Source organism: Sycon ciliatum, chromosome 11 (assembly GCF_964019385.1).
Source record: "Sycon ciliatum chromosome 11, ocSycCili1.1, whole genome shotgun sequence".
NCBI lineage: Eukaryota > Metazoa > Porifera > Calcarea > Leucosolenida > Sycettidae > Sycon > Sycon ciliatum.
The window spans coordinates 7,002,649-7,022,785 of NC_088653.1; the positions used below are offsets into that span (position 1 = coordinate 7,002,649).

At 46.7% G+C, this 20,137-nt stretch overlaps 1 protein-coding gene across 1 annotated transcript in view; it reads right to left on the reverse strand.

Moving 5' to 3' along the window:
• Positions 1–20,137, reverse strand: part of LOC135827727 (uncharacterized) — a 118,526-nt gene that overhangs the window by 56,011 nt on the left and 42,378 nt on the right. Inside the window, exons 10-11 of the mRNA XM_065340176.1 lie at positions 16,831–16,907; positions 14,229–14,312 (exon numbers count right to left, since the gene is read on the reverse strand). Of these exons, the coding sequence (XP_065196248.1) occupies positions 14,229–14,312; positions 16,831–16,907 (161 nt within the window). The remainder of the gene's footprint in view (positions 1–14,228; positions 14,313–16,830; positions 16,908–20,137) is intronic.

Sequence of the window (20,137 nt, forward strand, 5' to 3'; positions counted from 1 at the left end):
GTGTGTGTGTATGTGTGTGTGTGTGTGTGTGTTTGTGTGTGTGTGTGTGTGTGTGTGTTTGGTGTGCTCATAATGGGATCATTTTCATGTTCACCCAGAGAATTGGCGAATTTAGGTTGTGTCGGCCGTTGCGTAATTCAATAGCCAGTTGAGTCATCTTTCCAAGATTCCTTTAGAGACCCTCTCCGCTCTCCCGGAAAGACCCACTTGACCAGGTTTGTCAATGAGCAACACGTACAAAAGAACAAGTAAGTGTGTATGTGTATAGGAGCGCGGGGGAGGGGGGGGGGGGTGGCAAGGGTGAAGAAAATATTTGAAACATGACAGTTCGACCTACACTCATGTTTGTAACTGAGGTGATGCTGAATATCATTAACCTGGCGATCTACAGTTTATAATCATGGAAGTGGAAAGGAAATTTGCGCTGTGTAGAATTTTGGAAGAAAGATTTTTTTCTATTTTTCTATTTAATAGTGACGGGCGGGTAATATGATTATTTATTATTATTGCGCACACACTCGTGGCCAAGGCCAATCAAGGAGGATGTGAGGGCGATTATAGCCAGCCATGGCAAAAAGAAGAAAATAAGAAAAGGAAGAGAAACTTGTGCAAATCAGAACACCAACAATAAAAGAACAGAATGGGGAAATACATGACAATTCGAAATTTCTCTCAAAGGATTTAAGAGATTTGACGGTAGGAACGTGCAGTTTCTGATCACAAAACTGAAGAGAGGTACCTAAGACATTTGGTGACCTGGTAAGCTGCTAAACGCTTGTACAGCTCAATAGCACTAACTACAGTTGCACTCATTGAAATCCGGCAAGAGGCGCAAACCTACCGCTCTAGACCAGTTGCGAAGCATCACTATTATTTGAATATTATGTACATCTGTACCTCCAGCTGCATACCTATCACTCATAGGGTGCCAATTATGCTTGTACAAAGCCTCTTGTACGGGCGAATTACGTAGCATAGCAAGTGTGATAACTGTTCAATGATGATGTCAGTGCAAGTGTGATAACTGTTAAATGATGATGTCAGTGCATAGCAAGTGTGATACCTGTTCAATGATGATGTCAGTGCATGTAGCAAGTGTGATAACAGTTCAATGATGATGGATCCTTGCTGTTGTGTACCCTGCTGTACTGGAACTGGTCCTAGTCACACACATCGTGTCATTCAGTCATACATAGAGACGATCTGTTGGCTACTCTCTTGGTCTCCACCCTACGGGAACCACCAACTTATCTGGACCCATCCCATAAGCTATCTCCCGGCTCTCTCTCGTGCTAACCTTCTGAAATATGTCATACATCATTGGTAGGGCTTGGTGTGATGTAAAAGAAAGCCACTTCCTTTCCTACATTGTCGGAATCGGTCTATGCACCAGCGTAACATGTACTTCAGTCGTGGCCAAAGAAATCACACCCGCAAGTCAAACGTAGCGCCACATTTGCAATCCAATGGCATCATGCACACTCCTAAAACGGATTTCGAGGCCGAGGGCCGCAGCGGCCGCATGAGACTTGGCACTGCTTTCGGCACGTGGGTTGGGCAATTGAATTTCTTTGGCCACGACTGCTCAGTCATCATGTACTAATGTATACTATGGAATGACGGCAAGTAGTTATTTCTGTGACAAACTGTACTCTGTACTGTGGGAAATGCATGGTGCAGTGCAACACCTAAGTACACATGTACTGTACTGTGTAGTGTGTAAAATGCATGGTGCAGTGCAACACCTAAGTACACATGTACTGTACTGTGTAGTGTGTAAAATGCATGGTGCAGTGCAACACCTAAGTACACATGTACTACAATCATCATATAGTTAGTACGGCCTTAAGGATAAGTCCTTGTTACCTGAGATTAGTTACCAGGACAACAGGCACTTCGTAGATAACTACTCTCTCACACATGCAGTCATCTTTAAACAATTATGCTCTATTTCTGATTCCTGTTATCATGAAGTACATAGTCAGCCATCTCTCTGTCCCCACGTCGTTTCTCCACTGACCAATTTTGTCATTATCAAAATGTCAGCCTTCAGCATATCTCTGCTGTATTTGAGAGCGATGGAAAAGGGGATTTACATAAGGATTAGCTGAACTATAGTCATCATCAGTACACACACAGGTGAAAACAGCTCAGTAACATGCTTCACCGCACTCATACATTGCATCCAGCACAGCACATTGAGCAGCAGACAGCACACAGGCACACTGTGAAGGTCGGGTCTCCGTATGGATAACAAAAACAAGACTTCCGAATAATGATGATGAAAATAGAGAAAGTGCAGTGCACAATACACTAACAAGTTGTGTACCGTAATGACGTAATGACGTAATGACGTAATGATCGGGCAAGGCAATGGCAGCAGTGGTACATGGTGTAGACCATGGTAAAGTGTAAACGCATCATGTTAAGTGCAATGATAAGGAAAACAAGTGCAAGATCAGTGCAGACACACACACACACACACATTCTGTGCTGTAATTAAAAAAGAAGGCATGCAAAGTAAAGTGCAGTTCCGACAAAGTGTGTTCCTTACTGATACAGAAAAACAAAGTCAGAAAACAGAAGAGCATGAAAATACATTGCCGACTCCAACCATGTAGAATACTAGAGGCGAAAAGCAAAAAAAACAGCAACGAAAACAGCTGGCAGTGAAAAAGTAACGAAAACAGCTGGCAGTGAAAAAGCAACGAAAACAGCTGGCAGTGAAAAAGCAACGAAAACAGCAATGAAAACAGTGATGAGCTGCACAAAGACCACACTGTGATCTCACATCATGGATAAAAGTAATGAAGTGCATGATCAGTCCACACACCCACCCACACACGTATTCTGTGCTGTAGTGATAAGAAATGATACAAGCGAAACAGCAGTGTACACAAACACATGTTGTGTAACTGCCACAGAAAACAAATGAAGACATCACTGCACACACACCCATGCAATCATATTGCAGTTCGGTAGTGATGTAGGCTAGCAAGGGAATAACAATGACAAAAAGCTCACTGGGGTCTGGAATGATGGGTAAAAAAGAGAGAAACTGTGAGTCATACAAACAAATTCTGTGCTTTAGTGATGAGAAGAATAACAAGCGAAACTGCAGTGCTGTAGTTCACAAACATGATAATTGTGTCATGTAAAAAATAAAAGTAAAAAAACAAGTGACATCGCAATGCACACACGCACACATACATTTCCATGAGGCAATGATGGAGACTAGCAAGTGAAGCTGCAGTGAAATGCACAAAGCATGTTGTGATCAGAAATGATGGATAAAAACAAGTCGAACTGTTCAACATGCAAACAATCATGACAGTGTGTTCTGTTCCGTTGTAGTACTAAAAGCAAGCCGAACGGGAACTTCAGGGCAAATACACACATGGACATCATTGATGACGAAGAAGAGCAAGTGAAATGGCATTACACACAAGCACATCGTGCTACAAAAATAGCTAGGCAAATTTTGTAGGCGGCAATAAGTGCACATGCACATACAAACAAACACACACACACACACACACACACACACACATACATTCAACATACACATACACTCACAAACACATACATTCATAAAAAAGACTTGAAAAAGACGAGTGAAAGTGTCAGTGAACACAAACGGAAAATCCATAATTCTCTGTAATACTGAAGTAAACAAGAGAAAGATTGTTGTACAAACATGCAGGACATTATGCAAGTGAAAGAGTAAACAACAAATTGCCACAGTGGCCAATTTCTAGCCAGCATGACTACTGATTGATAATGGAAAACATCAGACACTGTTCCGACTCTGGCCTCAGTGACCATGACAACGATAACCTGGTTGGAGAGTGTAGACACCTGTAACCTGTATGTGACAAACAAACAAATACATGATGTACACATCATTTATACACACGTCTACACAAATACATGTACACACACACACACGTGTACACAAATACATGTACACGCCCTTGTCTCAGGGGATTCTCTCCCTGCATTAGCTATGCTTGTCACATGCTATGAGATTGTGTCTAATAATAATAATAATAATAATTTATACACACGTGTACACAAATACATGTACACACACACACACACACACCATGTCCCGTGTATCATGTATACGCCCGTCGCAAGAGAAGCACGTGCACTGGACGTGCACCCACAGATTTTCTATTATAGCAACGATAGCGAACAAGATCTGAATGAGACAGATCAAGACTTGCGCCAGATAACTGTCTAATCCACAAAACTGGCGAAGCCATGTGAATCGACCATCAATGCACACCTGGTCTACACCACACAGAGTACATCGGCATAAAACGGCAAAGACATTTACCTATGCACACCCTACACTTCCTGGGGTAACCAGTATATACAGCACGCTGCTTTGATAGAAGCAGACACTAGATGCGCTGGTACCTTGAAGTGAAATTGGAGTTATTAGATAACTCCAATTTCCATTTACCAACCAGCCTCGGCTACTGAGTACTGGGAACCCAGAGCCAACAGACATACCAACAACCTCAGCCACGAAAGATATTATAGTAAGGACACACTGGATTGTGGAGCCGAAACCAGTCCAACTTCCAAATGCTTACATGCACACACACACACACACACACACACACACACGCACACACACACACACACACACACACACACACACACACACACACACACACACACACACACACACACACACACTACTATAATTATTCCCGTAGCTATGCAGAAGACGTTACTTCAGTAGCGTCTGGCGCTAGCCAGGGTCCACACAGCTTTAATTTGATATTTGTTTGTTTGTTTGTTTGTTTGTGTCACGCCTGGCGCTATCCCGTATCTATCCCGTACCGTACCGTAACATCAAACACAGCTGGCCACATACAGCTGGCCGACATATTCAAATAGGGATTTCAAACGCGAGATCATAACGTGAAGCAACTTTGAGGAATGAGTATGAATTTATAACATCCCTATGCTTTTTTGCCTAGGTCATCAAGGCGGTAGACGGTGTCGTATTACCCTGTCCCGTACCTGTCCCGTACCTGTACCGTACCGTACCATCAAAGACGGCTGGCCACTTGCACAATGCATATTCAAATAGGGCTTTCAAATGCAACATCATAACGTGAAGCAACTTGGAAGAATTAGCATGTATGCGAAGTGTATCGGGGGATGCATGCAGGGCGATAGTGCGGGTTCCAATCCCACGTTATGTCTTCATTTGTCTAGGTCATCAAGGCAAAAAGCATAGCGTAGGGCCCTGAGCTTCCAAGCTCTCTCGTTCACAGCAGCCAGAAATGGCCACAATGCTCCCGAATATGCGGTGTACTTCAGTACATGGTTGGTGATTGTGGCAATGACACCATCACCATCATCAACACCAACGACGAAGACAATAACAACAAAACACACTTGCACACACGTGCACACACACGCACACACATGCACACGCACACACACACACACACACACACACACACACACACACACACACACACACACACACACATACACATACACACACACATGCACACACATACACACACCACGCACGCAAGAGCACACTCATGCACGCACGCATACACATACACTAAAGACACTTCAGTGTATACTTGGTCCGTCTAGTTAAAATTTGCGCTTTTCTTCGCACTTGATAATATGTTGATATTTTGGTGTTCTGCCAGTGCTGTATGGCATGGAACCACCGATTCACCATCCTAACATAACCATTGAGCAGTGCTTCCGACGACATGGCAGCACAAACCATCACAGAAGTTGCGATCGGTTCGTTTGAGTCTTTTTCACTGGAGCTGGCGCCAACAAACACTTCCGTCCGCGCTAGAAAACGCTGCAACCTCTGTTCCAGTCCGTAAAATAGGTCGGGATGTTCGCATTTCAGAGCGAAGGAAAATACAGTTTCTGCTTACTTCCAGCTGTCTGGTGGCGAGAATGGTTGAACACAGGGAGTTTTAGAGAAGCTGGAAAAGTGCTTCGCGAGCTTGAATTTCAGTGCTCGCACAGTACAGCGCCCAGTGAAAAGTTATCACCAGCAAAACGCTGACGAAGAAACTACACCTCAAGTAGACATCTCCAGAATATGAGACCAATCCGGAGGACACACTTTGAAGCTCACAGAGGACTGGGCAAAGGAGCTAATCAAAATAACCACCAAGTCCTGAGGGAAACTCTCGTGCAAAGGACTTTCAGGAAACCAGCCGAAAAGACTAGTTCAAGCCCTTAGGAATTAGGAAATTAGGTGCAGTAGATCTACACACAGGTGTTACATCAATCAAGCGGAAGCTATCACTGCGCTGCAGGGTATGGGAGGGCCTTCAAGCAGCCAAACAATTTTCAAGCAGTTGTCATGGCAACCCGCAGTGGTGATGTAATCAGATAGGAGTGTGCTGATCACTGACCTGGTTAGACTTGATCACTCTCCGTCAGCAAACTGTTCATCTGCTCAAGACGCGTTGTGTACAGTCCGAATTCCTTGACCATCTTGCACAGGTTGATGTAGCCATCACGTTCCTGTGCCATGATGATAGCCAGCAGCTCACGGTTGTGGGGTTCGTTACCATGGTTTCTCTCAGTGAGCGCGAGCCTGTCGATCCGAGCAAGATCCGTAAAGAATCCGTACTTCTGCGCTTTGCCACGTAGGCTGGCAGCATCTAGTGATTGCAGCCAGATGTGGATATCATTAATGAAGATGGCATGTTTGAATGGGTTCTTCAAGAACGTCTCTGAAAAGCAGAAAAGAACGTGACCATATTGTTGAGGCCAATGTACAATCTGATCAGGTGCTGTTTCTGCCAAAGCAGCAAAGGCAGTATAAACGTTCTCCAGACAAAGTGCCTGTAATGAGAAATTATCAAACACCCTTAGAAACTCTTCCAGCCCGTCAATTTTATTAAATAAGCGACGAGGACATAATAGATTTCCCTGATGAGTGTGTCATGAAAAATGATTAGGAAATTTTGCATTTAGATTCATCATATTATTCTCTTCTTTTTGTTTCGTAACGTCCGCCTTACTAATACTATTCTTGACATTTTTTATCGGTTGAACGCGTCCTTATCGCCATCAAGTTTTTAAGTTGTGCATTCGCCTCATAATGCATGCTGCCACAACACTCTGATTAACTTTACTATGAATGAAGCCACAGTTTTTACAGCTGACAATAACGAGATTGCTGCAATACTTCTACACCTAGATACCTGACAATAACGAGATTGCTTCAATACTTCTACACCTAGGTACCTGGCTCGGAATTTGCATTCACGGTGCTTGCAATGCTTTTCTTTTCTCAAGCACATTTCAAGACAAGATGATACAGTTTTGCTCTCGCTTTCATTGTTAAAATTCACACTTGTAAATTTCTCTGCTGTTGTTCTTAGTGTTATTTCTCTAACTTAGATTTTCTATGATAGCTCCATTTTGTTTCAGTGTCCTTTAGTGCAACGACGATTCCTGAGGAGTGTTGCACGAAAACTTGTTTGTATCCTTGTTTTCTCTACACAATTTCTTCATATTTTCATCGTTTTATTGTCTCCACCGTTTCGCATTGTATGAATAAAGTGTACATTAATGTCGATTTAGCTTGTCTTATTGATTGGGGTAATAAAATTATTGTCTCCTCGCCGTTTGTTTTAATATACTTATACCTCTCCATATTCACCCTATCATCCCTACACCCTATCATCCCTACAGCTCAACAAACGAGTCACGTTGGTCATACATGCATATGTACGCAGAACTAACGTAAGTCGTTGTTACTTCACTACCGACTGGCATATTCTTGCATGAATCGGAGAGCGACGTGTTCTTGACAGAATCTTGTTCAAGTTTTTTTTAGGACAGATCGTGTACACGTACTGGTGCATGTGGCACGAGAGGCGGCGACCTCGGAGAATACGCTCGAGCCAATCACCTTGGAGAACACGCTCGAGCCAATCACTTTGGAGAACACGCTCGAGCCAATCACCTTGGAGAATACGCTCGAGCCAATCCCCTTGGAGAATACGCTCGAGCCAATCACCTTGGAGAACACGCTCGAGCCAATCACCTTGGAGAACATGCTCGAGCCAATCACCTTAGAGAACACGCTCGAGCCAATCACCTTGGAGAACACGCTCGAGCCAATCACCTTGGAGAACATGCTCGAGCCAATCCCCTTGGAGAACACCCTCGAGCCAATCACCTTGGAGAACACCCTCGAGCCAATCACCTTGGAGAACACGCTCGAGCCAATCACCTTGGAGAACATGCTTGTGCTTTACGAGAGCCAATCATCGTCCGTTTCGATGCGAAGATTTGACGAATCCATGAGCATCACGCCAATTCAGGATTAGTTTCACAGACACGATCCAAGCGACTCTGCCCTCCCGTATTTTCTTTTCAGGCAGCGCTCCGGAGCTTTTGTATGCCCTAGAAAAGTTCTACGCCAACGTCCATAAACAAAATATTCCTGAGTACAAATGAAATTCCTTGTTTGCCGCTCGATCCGATTTCTATCGACATATTGAGCGTCCAAAACCTTGTTTGCTTGTTGAACGCTCCGTCTGTGAAGATGCTCACTGTTGGCTGATACCAGTAACTTGTCAGCACCTGGTCACATACGGATTCAGCGCCCAGTGGCAAGCAAGGAATTTCGTTTGTACTCAGAAAAGTCCTGTTTACGGAAGTTACAGTAGAACCTTTCTACAACACCCGCCAGCTCTGGTGTACTGACTGAAGAGAAATTAAGCTCAGCACCGAGTACTGCTCTCTTTACAGTACGTATTGAAAAGTGGTGAATATAAGTGGTGAATATCTTGCAATTTCCACCACTTATGTAGATGGCCAATAGCATGAGGGTGAGTATGGAATGAAGTATATGCCAGTGTATGTAGAGCAAGAAGGTATGTATTTTTGCTTATGTATATAGCATACAGACAGACCAAGACAACAATAGTAACAGCACACACATTGAAGGGCAGTTGAGCGCAGATAGATGAGAGCAGAATAAGGGGAGAAGTCTTATGTTCAAAGGAATCACGCACCTGTTTGTTCAGAGAGCTCGGCTTCATCCTCCTCATGCAGGTTTGCAATGCGTTCGTCTGTTGACCGCATGGCATGGCTGAAGACACACACACACACACACACACACACACACACACACACACACACACACACACACACACACACACACACACACACACACACACACACACACACAACACACATATACACACATACACACATATACACACACATACACACATATACACACACATACACACATATACACACACACATGCAAACACACAAACACACACACACACACACACACACCCATACACACACACACAAACACACATACACACATACACACACACACACACACACACACACACACACACACACATACAGTAAAACCTGGTTTAAGCGACCATGACACGGTGCAAGGAAAAGCGGTCATTAAAACCAGGTGGTCTTTAGAACCAGGTCCCACACTCTCTGTATAGAACTGTGTGTGCATGGAAAAACGGTCGTTAAGATCAGGTAGTGGTTAAAACGAGAGTTCACTTAAACCAGGTTTTACTGTACACACACATTTTAAAGTGAACAAACATGCAATATACTCACCAGTTGATGACATCAAAATCCATACATGCGCACACATATAGATGCCGACATTCCTGCCCGCACTCCTGCGTGCATTCCTGCCCACACTCCTGCCAACATTCCTGAACACAATCATGCTCGCACTCTTGCCCATACTCCTCCCCGCACGTCTCGGCTCACATGCCTGATCACACTCCTTCCTGCACTCCTTCCCACACGCAGCTATGACTGCACACACTCTGGCCTCGGCGGCATCGCCATGTTTTCAAAATGGTAGTCGACGCTTTTCGAATTTTGTATGGTCGGGGTGAGCACTTACTGTATTTGAAGTGAGGGTAACATAGAGGCAGCTAACGAGGTTTTCACCTTGTCGGGCATTGCTTGTGATACTTACTAAGTCACCTTCGCTGTCACGCACTGCATCTGCCACCCTGGTATCTCAGGCACGGTGGTGGCCTTGTACAAGCGAAACTTCCTAAACTGGTTGTGTTTCTCAATACATTTCTATAAACGGTTGTGTTGCGCGTCTGCGATCTTTACTTTCTTCTGATGAACCTCAAAATAGGGAAATGTGTTTTAAAAGGATCTGGGAACTACACAGCTCAAGACCTTTCTGGTTTCTAGGGATGACACCGCCACATGAAAAGACCACATGAAAAGGCTACATGAAAAGACAACATGAAAAGACCACATGAAAAGACCACATGAAAAGACCACATGAAAAGACAACATGAAAAGACCTCATGAATAGACTACATGAAAAGACCACATGAAAAGACCACATTAAAAACCACATGAAAATACCACATGAAAAGACCATATGAAAAGACCACATGAAAAGACCACATGAAAAGACCACATGAAAAGACTACATGAAAAGACAACATGAAAATACCACATGAAAAGACTACATGAAAAGACCACATGAAAAGACGACATGAAAAGACTACATGAAAATGCCACATGAAAATGCCACATGAAAAGACCACATAATAAAGACCACATGAAAAGACTACATGAAAAGACCACATGAAAATACCACTTGAAAAGACTACATGAAAAGACCACATGAAAATGCCACATGAAAAGACCACATGAAAATGCCACATGAAAAGACCACATGAAAAGACCACATGAAAAGACAACATGAAAAGTCGTCAGATGCCGCTTCTTTACGGATGGAGAGGAAACTCAGATTCACCAATTACAGTTTATGGGCAAAGGTGAAAACCCACTTTCTGCATCAATGTTGCCCTGTTTTCCACACCTCGTGTTCCCAACTCATTGTGGTGTACAGCACAATTGAAGCAATCCTCTTTAAGTCAGGACTTGATCATGATACATACATCTGTCATTGCACAATCATGGTCTGAGATCTCACTCACTGGGCCGGCCTGACTCATTATGTTGGAAATGGTGCAGCACATTTCACTGAATGTTACCTAGGACTGATTCAACGGTTCTATACTTCATTGTTGAGCAATGCATGAGTAGAACTTACAGTGGTGAAGTGGGTAGGACAATACCACGGCTCCCATGAGCAGCATGACGCTCAGCATGGCCTGATACGTTCAACAGGAAAGAACAGAAAACAGCATATGAAAACTATCCATGTCTCCGTGCAGAAAAATTTGATTATCGGAATGGGTATAAATTATAAACTGATTTCATAAAAGGTAAGCATAAAACACATTCCTAACTTGTCATGTATTCACTATCCACAGAGACAATTACTCTCTTTTCGTACAGAATCTCCTGCAAACTGAAGTTCTCTTTGAGACCTGAGCACGCTCATAGATCAAATGTGCCTCTAGATTCAAAAAGGCGGCTTATGTCATTTTTGAGCATTTTGAGTGATCTATACCCTGGCTTTGCTGTATCCCAGCAGATCACTTTGTAAAAACACCTAGGTCTAAAATTGTCATCTTTCACAGAGTTTTTAAATTAAATTATCGTATCCGTTCCCGAAGGGAACTCACGACGGCCGCTAACACCCGATAAACCCTAGCGGCAGATGCAGCGCCTAACGGTGGGGGTGAGTGGGTAAGTCTCACAACCACTGGCACAAGTGCCGAAAGCGACCCCATTAGCTGCATCCATGTACCCCTTGTGCCTGGCCACAAGTTCCCAGTTGACTGTGGGTAGCAGCACGGCTGGAAAACCGCTCCCAGGCAGGACTTGAACCAGGTACCTCTCGTATCTCAATCATGGTCTTTGACCAACCCACTGTGCCTGCCTGGTCGAGTTATAGGTGTTTCAAAAAGTGAGTTATTTTTCGTTGGCTGAGCGTAGCGAATGAAACGAAAAATGTATTTTTTGCCAGCATTTTCAACATAGTTACGCCACCAGGATTGCGTCAGCTGTTTTTTGTCAGTGTTCTCAAACTTTTCTCTTTATCGTGGTCTTTCTCTTTTCCTTGTAGTTTGCATTTTTGTTCGTCCGTGGAAGAGTTTATCCATGCCACAAACGAGAAGTAAAAACTCGCTGGCATGCGTTTCGCTTGCACCTCTGGTTCAAATCCCAGTTCCACCCAGAAAAAAGCGGACCCGGTCCGCCTCACCTGGAGCTGTCGGCACAGCCCGAAAGCGTATTCATGATGGCAACGTCGAGGAGCAAGTACCTGCTCCGGATCCTGTCATGGTGGATTCCCCGGAGGTTGCCGGCTTCCCGCCAGTTTGGTTCGCGCAGGCCTTCGGGCAGCTGTCAGAGGAGATCCAGGATGTCAAGAGAGAGACGAGGGCTGCGCGGGCTGAGCTGGGAGCCTCCAAGTCGAACCAGGTCACGTTGAAGCAAGCTGGCCTGCAAAAACAATTCGACTTAAACCCAACTGTGCTCAATGGCGTGGAGGGAGCGCTCACTCAACTGCCATCAGGTCATGACACAGCTGCATACCTAGCAAAAAGTAAGGCGACCCTGACCCTCCGCCAGAAGCACCTCAAGATTGCAGACGCTTACGATTGGAAAACAGTCGAAGTTTATCAAAACGGGGTGCTGCGTGACTGGATGGCAGATGACAAGAGGATTGCTGAGGCGACTGCAACAGCACGGCGGATAGCATCACGTCCTGATAGCACGCGAGAGCATCAGCAGCGGAATTTTCGCACCCCCAGCCAGCAGTATATGTCACGGCCGCCTGCACAGTTCGGCAGAAGAAACACTGCTCTGCTTCGCTGGGACGATTTACAACGCCTCACGCCTCAGGATATCTCCATTTGCGGCACGCATATGTCCCTACACCTGCGACGACGCAAGAACGACCAGTTGCGCCAGGGCGATGTGGTCATGGTGAGCCGACTGGAGCAGCAGGCTACTACACCATGTCCTGTGTCGGTCATAGAGGGTTTCTTGGAGAGAGCACGGCATGTACCCACTCAACCTCTCTTTGGCAAGGTCTCCGCAGCAACCCACTAGTCATGTCTGGGGGGAAAGATGACATACGCCCGGGCGCGCAAATTGATCCTCACAGCTCTCGCCCGCGTAGGTGAAAACCCCACAGGGTATGGCACGCACAGTCTCCGCTCGGGGGGAGCGACGGCAGCGGCCAATGCTGCCATGCCAGAGCGCCTTCTTCAGCGGCAAGGGGGTTGGAAGTCATCCACATGTAAGAATATGTAAGTTGAGGATTCCCTCAAAGACATGCTGTCGGTGTCTCACGCTATACTGCACCAGTGACTATCGGGTCGGCTATACTTTCCGTCGTGAGTGAACAAACACCACATTACTACTGTGATCTGTATCTTTCTGTTGTGTGTGGGTGTGTCTGCGGTGTACGCAGAGGCCAGCTAGCTGGCAAAAGGTGTTCATTTTTATTGGCTGAGCGTAGAGAATGAAACGAAAAATGTATTTTTTTGCCAGCATTTTCACCATAGTTACGGCACCAGGATTGCGTCAGCTGTTTTTTGGTCAGTGTTCTCAAACATTTCTCTTCATCGTGGTCTTTCTCTTCTCGTTGTAGTTTCCCACCCGCCCTCCCCTTTATTCTCACTTCGGGATAGGTCCTGCAGGCTACGTTTTGTTCATTTATCTTATGGGGTTATTCTAACCAGTTTTTCCTCACGGTTGTGCCTCCGCCGGGTCCTGAGGTTTTTTCCGCCGGCTTCGGGCTGGTTAATTATCCGGCGGCCCCATTCGCCACATTGGTTCACTTTTTGCATCATGCTGGTCTGGTACGTATGTGTACATGTTTATGTGTGAGGTGGCATGCCCTTCTTCATGCTCATCTATACACTACGCTAAGACCACACTACTACTGTGATCTGTATCTTTCTGTTGTGTGTGGGTGTGTCTGCGGTGTAGGCAGAGAGGCCAGTTAGCTGGCAAAAAGTGAGTTATACATCACTTTATGCGGAAACCACACAGCTTTAAAATGCATTTTCTCAGTACTGCGTGTAACTACATAAGCGTGTATGTTCGCAAGTTGTACTTATTGTAGTGTTGAGATACCAAATTCAACTAAACCAATACAATACAAAAGAAGAAAAATAGAAAAACCCTCTTTTCCGATCTAGAGGCTCAAGTTGTGTTGCAAGATAGTGTGAAGTAGACATTTGCACACAAGTAAACTAACACTAGCATACAGGGAGCACACATGGTGTATTGAGCACATTCAACTTTACCAGCATCATCTTGCCGAGCAGCAGTGGACTGACTGGCTTGATCAGAGTGTGACTGGCTGTTCGAAGGAACGCTCTCTGCCGAGTCTGATAGAACAGTAGAGGAATTGAATTTAAAAAATATCCATGTCTCGGAGCAGAAATTTTCGATTATAGGAATGTGTATTACATCCTAAAGGTTAGCATAACACACATACCTAACCAGTCATGTGTTCATTATCCACAGGGAAAATAATTCTTTTTTCGTATAGAATCCCATGCAAACTGAAGTTCTCTTTGAGACCTGAGCAAGCCCATAGATCAAGTTGTGTTGCAAGATAGTGTGAAGTAGACATTTGCACACAAGTAAGTAAACTAGCAGTAGCATACAGAGAGCGCACATGGTGTATTGAGCACATTCTACTTTAAATAAGCGACGAGGAGATAATAGCTTTCCATGATGAGTGTGTCATGAAAAATGATCAGGAAATTTTGCATTTAGATTCATTATAATTATTATTCTCTTCTTTTTGTTTCGTAACGTCCGCCTTACTAATACTATTCTTGACATTTTTTATCGGTTGAACGCGTTCTTATCGACATCAAGTTTTTAAGTTGTGCATTCGCCTCATAATGCATGCTGCCACAACACTCTGGTTGACTTTGCTATGAATGAAGCCACAGTTTTCACATCTGACAATAACGAGATTGCTGCAATACTCCTACACCTAGGTGATTGGCTTGGAATTTGCATTCACTGTGCTTGCAATGCTTTTCTTTTTTCCAGCACATTTCAAGACAATATGCTACAGTTTGTTTTACATCACCAGGCATACACATATGGGATAGGTGTGCAATGAGATTGGTAATCTGTCTACTCATGATTAGTCACACACGTTTAATCCACACACTTGTGATAAGTAGCACACCATTGACTCATGCACTCAGCATAAGTCAAGCACTTTCCAAAGAAGGACATTACATTTCTGGACAGGCAAGCCCAGCGAGGTAGGTAATAAAAATTTTCTCGGGCAATATTTTTGGGTTGCAAGTATGGCATCTAATGTGTTCTTTATCGTTGTTTCTTTTCCTGGCTTCCTCGATCAGGTTTGAGTCTCCTCAGGGTCCTTGCCCTCCCAACCTTCATTTCTGTGCACATCAATCTTGCTTTTTCAAATTAAATCTTGCTATGATGTGATTTGCCTGCTTCTATGATGCCATACAATCACCATTGAGGACATGCACCTGGTTTTTCACCTCACTACTACGTGCTTCCGCGCGAGGATTTTCACCAGCTGGCGCGGTCCAGGAATTAATCTGACCATCCCACGTACTTCAATTAGCAGTGCTATTCTGCATTGTGACCCGTCCTTGAAATCCTCGTGCATACCGTCTTCTTTCCATTGAAAACATTCTGTTCTCAGTCAGTATTTCTAGACTTCTCTTGTTATCCGGTTCACATCTATCTGCGGTCAACTGTCCTTCAATTAGTGTGCTGTTCCTATTTATGAATATGTCTGTCAAACAGAGAGGTTCCAGGCTGTCCAAGACAGTGCTCAATACCGAGAGGCAGAGCGGGTTCAGACAATAAGAGGACAAAGATAGTATTTTAACTCTGCGTTTCCCGCACTAAGCGATCATCAGAAAACAGTTATCCGTACAGCTGAACAAACGAGTCACGTTGGTCATACATGAACATGTACGCAGAACTAACGTAAGTCGTTGTTACTTCACTACCAGCTGACATGTTCTTGCATGAATCGGAGAGCGACGTGTTCTTGAAAGAATCTTGTTCAAGTTTATTAGGACAGATCGTGGACAAGTACTGGTGCATGTTGCACGGGACGCGACGACCTTGGTGAACACACTCGAGCCAATCACCTTAAAGAGCACGCTCGTGCTTTACGTGAACCAATCATCGTCCTCGTTTCGATGAGAAGATTTGACCAATCTGTGAGCATCACTTTCGGGAGTCGGTTAATAGACTGCAATCTAAGCGATTCAGCCCTCCCATATTTTCTTTCCAGGCAGCGCTCCGGAGCTGTTGCGTGCCCTAGAAAGGTTCTACGCCAACGTCCATAAGCAGAACATTTCTGAGTACAAACGAAATTCCTTGCTTGCCGCTCGATCCGCAATCCATCGACATGCCGAGCGTACAAAACCTTGTTTGCTCGCTGACTGATGACTTGTCACCACCTGGTCACATGCCGATTTCATGTGTACTCAGAAAAGTCCTGTTTGCAGAAGTTAGCGTAGAAATGTTCTTCGGCACTCGCCATCTCCGGTGCGCTGACTGAAGAGAAATCAAGCGCAGCACCGAGTACTGCTCTCTTTACAGTAAGTATCGAAAAGTGGTGAATATAAGCGGTGAATATCTAGCAATATCCACTACGCCTGTAGATGGCCAATTGCATGTGGGTGAATATGGAATGAAGTATAAGCCAGTGTCTGTAGAGCAAGAAGGTAGACAAGAAGGTATGTATTTTTGTGTGTTTTCGTGTATGTATATAGCATACAGACAGACTAAGACAACAATGGTAACAGCACACAAATTGAAGGGCAGTTGAGTGCAACTAGATAAGAACAGTATAAAGAGAGCAGTCTTATGTTAAAAGGAATAACGCACCTGTTTGTTCAGAGAGCTCCGCTTCATCCTCCTGATACAGGTTTGCAATGCGTTCGTCCGTTGACCACATGGCATGGCTGAAGATACACACGCACACGCACACACACACACATACACACACACACACACACACACACACACACACACACACACACTCACACACACAAACACACATACAAACCCACAAACACATTCAAAATGAACAAACATGGAACATACAAACCATTTGATGACAAAATTCGATACTTGCACACACACATGTAGCTGCCCACATTGCTAGCCGTACTCCTGCATGCATTCCTGCTCATACTCTTGCCAACGCCCAAAATCCTGCCCACACTCCTGTTTGCACACTTTGCCCACGCTGCCCCTGCCCACACTTCCAGCCCACACTCCATGCCCACACTTCTCTGTCCACACTCCCCCACCCACACTCCCCCTGCCCACACTCCCAGCCCATACTTCTCTGCCCACACTCTCCCCCGCCCACACTTCTCTGAACACACTTCCCTGCCCAGACTTCTCTGCCCACACTCCCTGTCCACACTCCCCTGCCCACACTCCCCTGCCCATACTCCGTGCCCACACTTCTCTACCCACACTCCCCTGCTCACACTCCCCCCTGCCCATACTCTCCCCGCCCACACTTCTCTGCCCACACTTCCCTGCCCAGACTTCTCTGCCCACACTCCCCTGTCCACACTCCCCTGCCCACACTCCCCTGCCCACACTCCGTGCCCACACTTCTCTACCCACACTCCCCTGCCCACACTCCCCCCTGCCCACACTCTCCTTGCCCACAATTCTCTGCCCACACTCCCCTGCCCACACTCCCCTGCCCACACTTCTCTGCCCACAATCCCTGCCCACACTCCCTGCCCTCACTCCCTGCCCACACTTCCTGCCCACACTCCCCTGCCCACACTCCCTGCCCACACTCCCCTGCCCACACTTCTCTACCCACCCTTCTCTACCCACACTCCCCATCCCACACTCCCCTGCCCACACTCCCTGCCCACACTCCCCTGCCCACACTTCCCTACCCAATCTTCTCTACCCACACTCCCCTGCTCACACTCCCCTGCCCACACTCCCTGCCCACACTCCCTGCCCACACTCCCCTGCCCACACTCCCTGCCCACACTCCCCTGCCCACACTCCCCTGCCCACACTCCCCTGCCCACACTCCCCTGCCCACACTCCCCTGCCCACACTCCCCTACCCACACTTCTCTGCCAACACTCCCCTGCCCACACTCCCCTGCCCACACTTCTCTGCCCACAATCCCTGCCCACACTCCCTGCCCTCACTCCCTGCCCACACTCCCTGCCCACACTCCCCTGCCCACGCTCCCTGCCCACACTTCTCTACCCACACTCCCCTGCCCACACTCCCCCCTGCCCACACTCTCCTTGCCCACAATTCTCTGCCCACACTCCCCTGCCCACACTCCCCTGCCCACACTCCCCTGCCCACACTCCCTGCCCACACTCCCCTGCCCACACTCCCCTGCCCACACTCCCCTGCCCACACTCCCCTGCCCACACTCCCCTACCCACACTTCTCTGCCCACACTCCCCTGCCCACACTCCCCTGCCCACACTCCCCTGCCCACACTTCTCTGCCCACAATCCCTGCCCACACTCCCTGCCCTCACTCCCTGCCCACACTCCCCTGCCCACACTCCCTGCCCACACTCCCCTGCCCACACTTCTCTACCCACCCTTCTCTACCCACACTCCCCTGCCCACACTCCCCTGCCCACACTCCCTGCCCACACTCCCCTGAACACACTTCTCTACCCAATCTTCTCTACCCACACTTCCCTGCTCAAACTCCCCTGCCCACACTCCCTGCCCACTCTCCCCTGCCCACACTCCCCTGCCCACACTCCCTGCCCACACTCCCCTGCCCACACTTCTCTACCATGGTTCCGGGTTCACGGATATGTGTTCACTGGCTGACATTATGCCATCCTTGGTTAGTGCACCCACACAGTTACTGGCCACAGCGTGAGCGGGCCTAGCTTCCCCAGTTGACCCCCTTTCAGAAGAACAGTGTACACTCTGCCCACACTCCCCTGCCCACACTCCCCTGCCCATACTCCCATGCCCACACTTCCCTGCCCACACTCCCATGCCCACACTCCCCTGCTCATACTTCTCTGCCCATACTTCTCTGCGCGCATTCCTGATCACACTCCTGCCCACACTCTCCTGCCCACCCTTCTCTGCCCACACTCCCTGCCCTCTTTTCTCTGCCCACACTTCTCTGCCCACACTCCCTGCCCACACCCCCCTGCCCACACGTCTCTGCGCGCATTCCTGATCACACTCCTACCCACACTCCTGACCACCCTCCTGCCAGCCTTTATGAACATGCTCATACTCCTCCGCTCACTTCTCTGCTCGCATTCTTGATCACACTCCTGCCAGCCTTTCTGAAGACGCTCATTCTCCTCCCCTCACTTCTCTGCTTGCATTCTTGATCACACTCCTGCCCACACGCTTGCCAGCACTCCTTCCCACACTCCCTCCCACGCTGCTCAGTCCTGCCTCCCACTCCTCACTACTGCCTACACTACTTACTGCCTGCACTACTGCCTACACTACTGCCTACACTACTGCCTACACTACTGCCTACACTACTGCCTACACTACTGCCTACACTACTGCCTGCACTACTGCCTACGCTTCTGCCTACACTACTGCCTGCACTACTGCCTACACTACTGCCTACACTACTGCCTACACTACTGCCTACACTACTGCCTGCACTACTGCCTACACTACTGCCTACACTACTGCCTACACTACTGCCTACACTTCTGCCTGCACTACTGCCTGCACTACTGCCTACACTTCTGCACGCAGTTCTCTTTACACACTTTACCCAGGCGCGTAGCACGGTGGTCCGGCCAGGGGGGGGGGGGGGGTGTGATCTCCCCCGGAAATATTTTGAAATTAGGGTGCAAAATCCTGCATTCTGGGCACTTTTGGCATTGTTTTACTATTTCCAAGAAAACAACTATGGACAGCATTCAAAGCCTGTTATCTCATCCACCATTGAATAGGTGTACAAAAACTCTCAGCAAAACTAGCGAGGAAAAGAAATGCAGGCAAGAAATAATAATATGTGACAGATGGCGTACAATATGCATTGAAACAATAAGTAGAATAATTATTACTGTGCATGGTCCCGCTGCTGTGTACGAAAGCCAAAGCCGCAGAAAAAAAGACAAGAAGAGCAATCCCAGGCAAACTGCTAGCTGGGTTATTTAGCTGCAAGATCAGCATCCATGAATGTG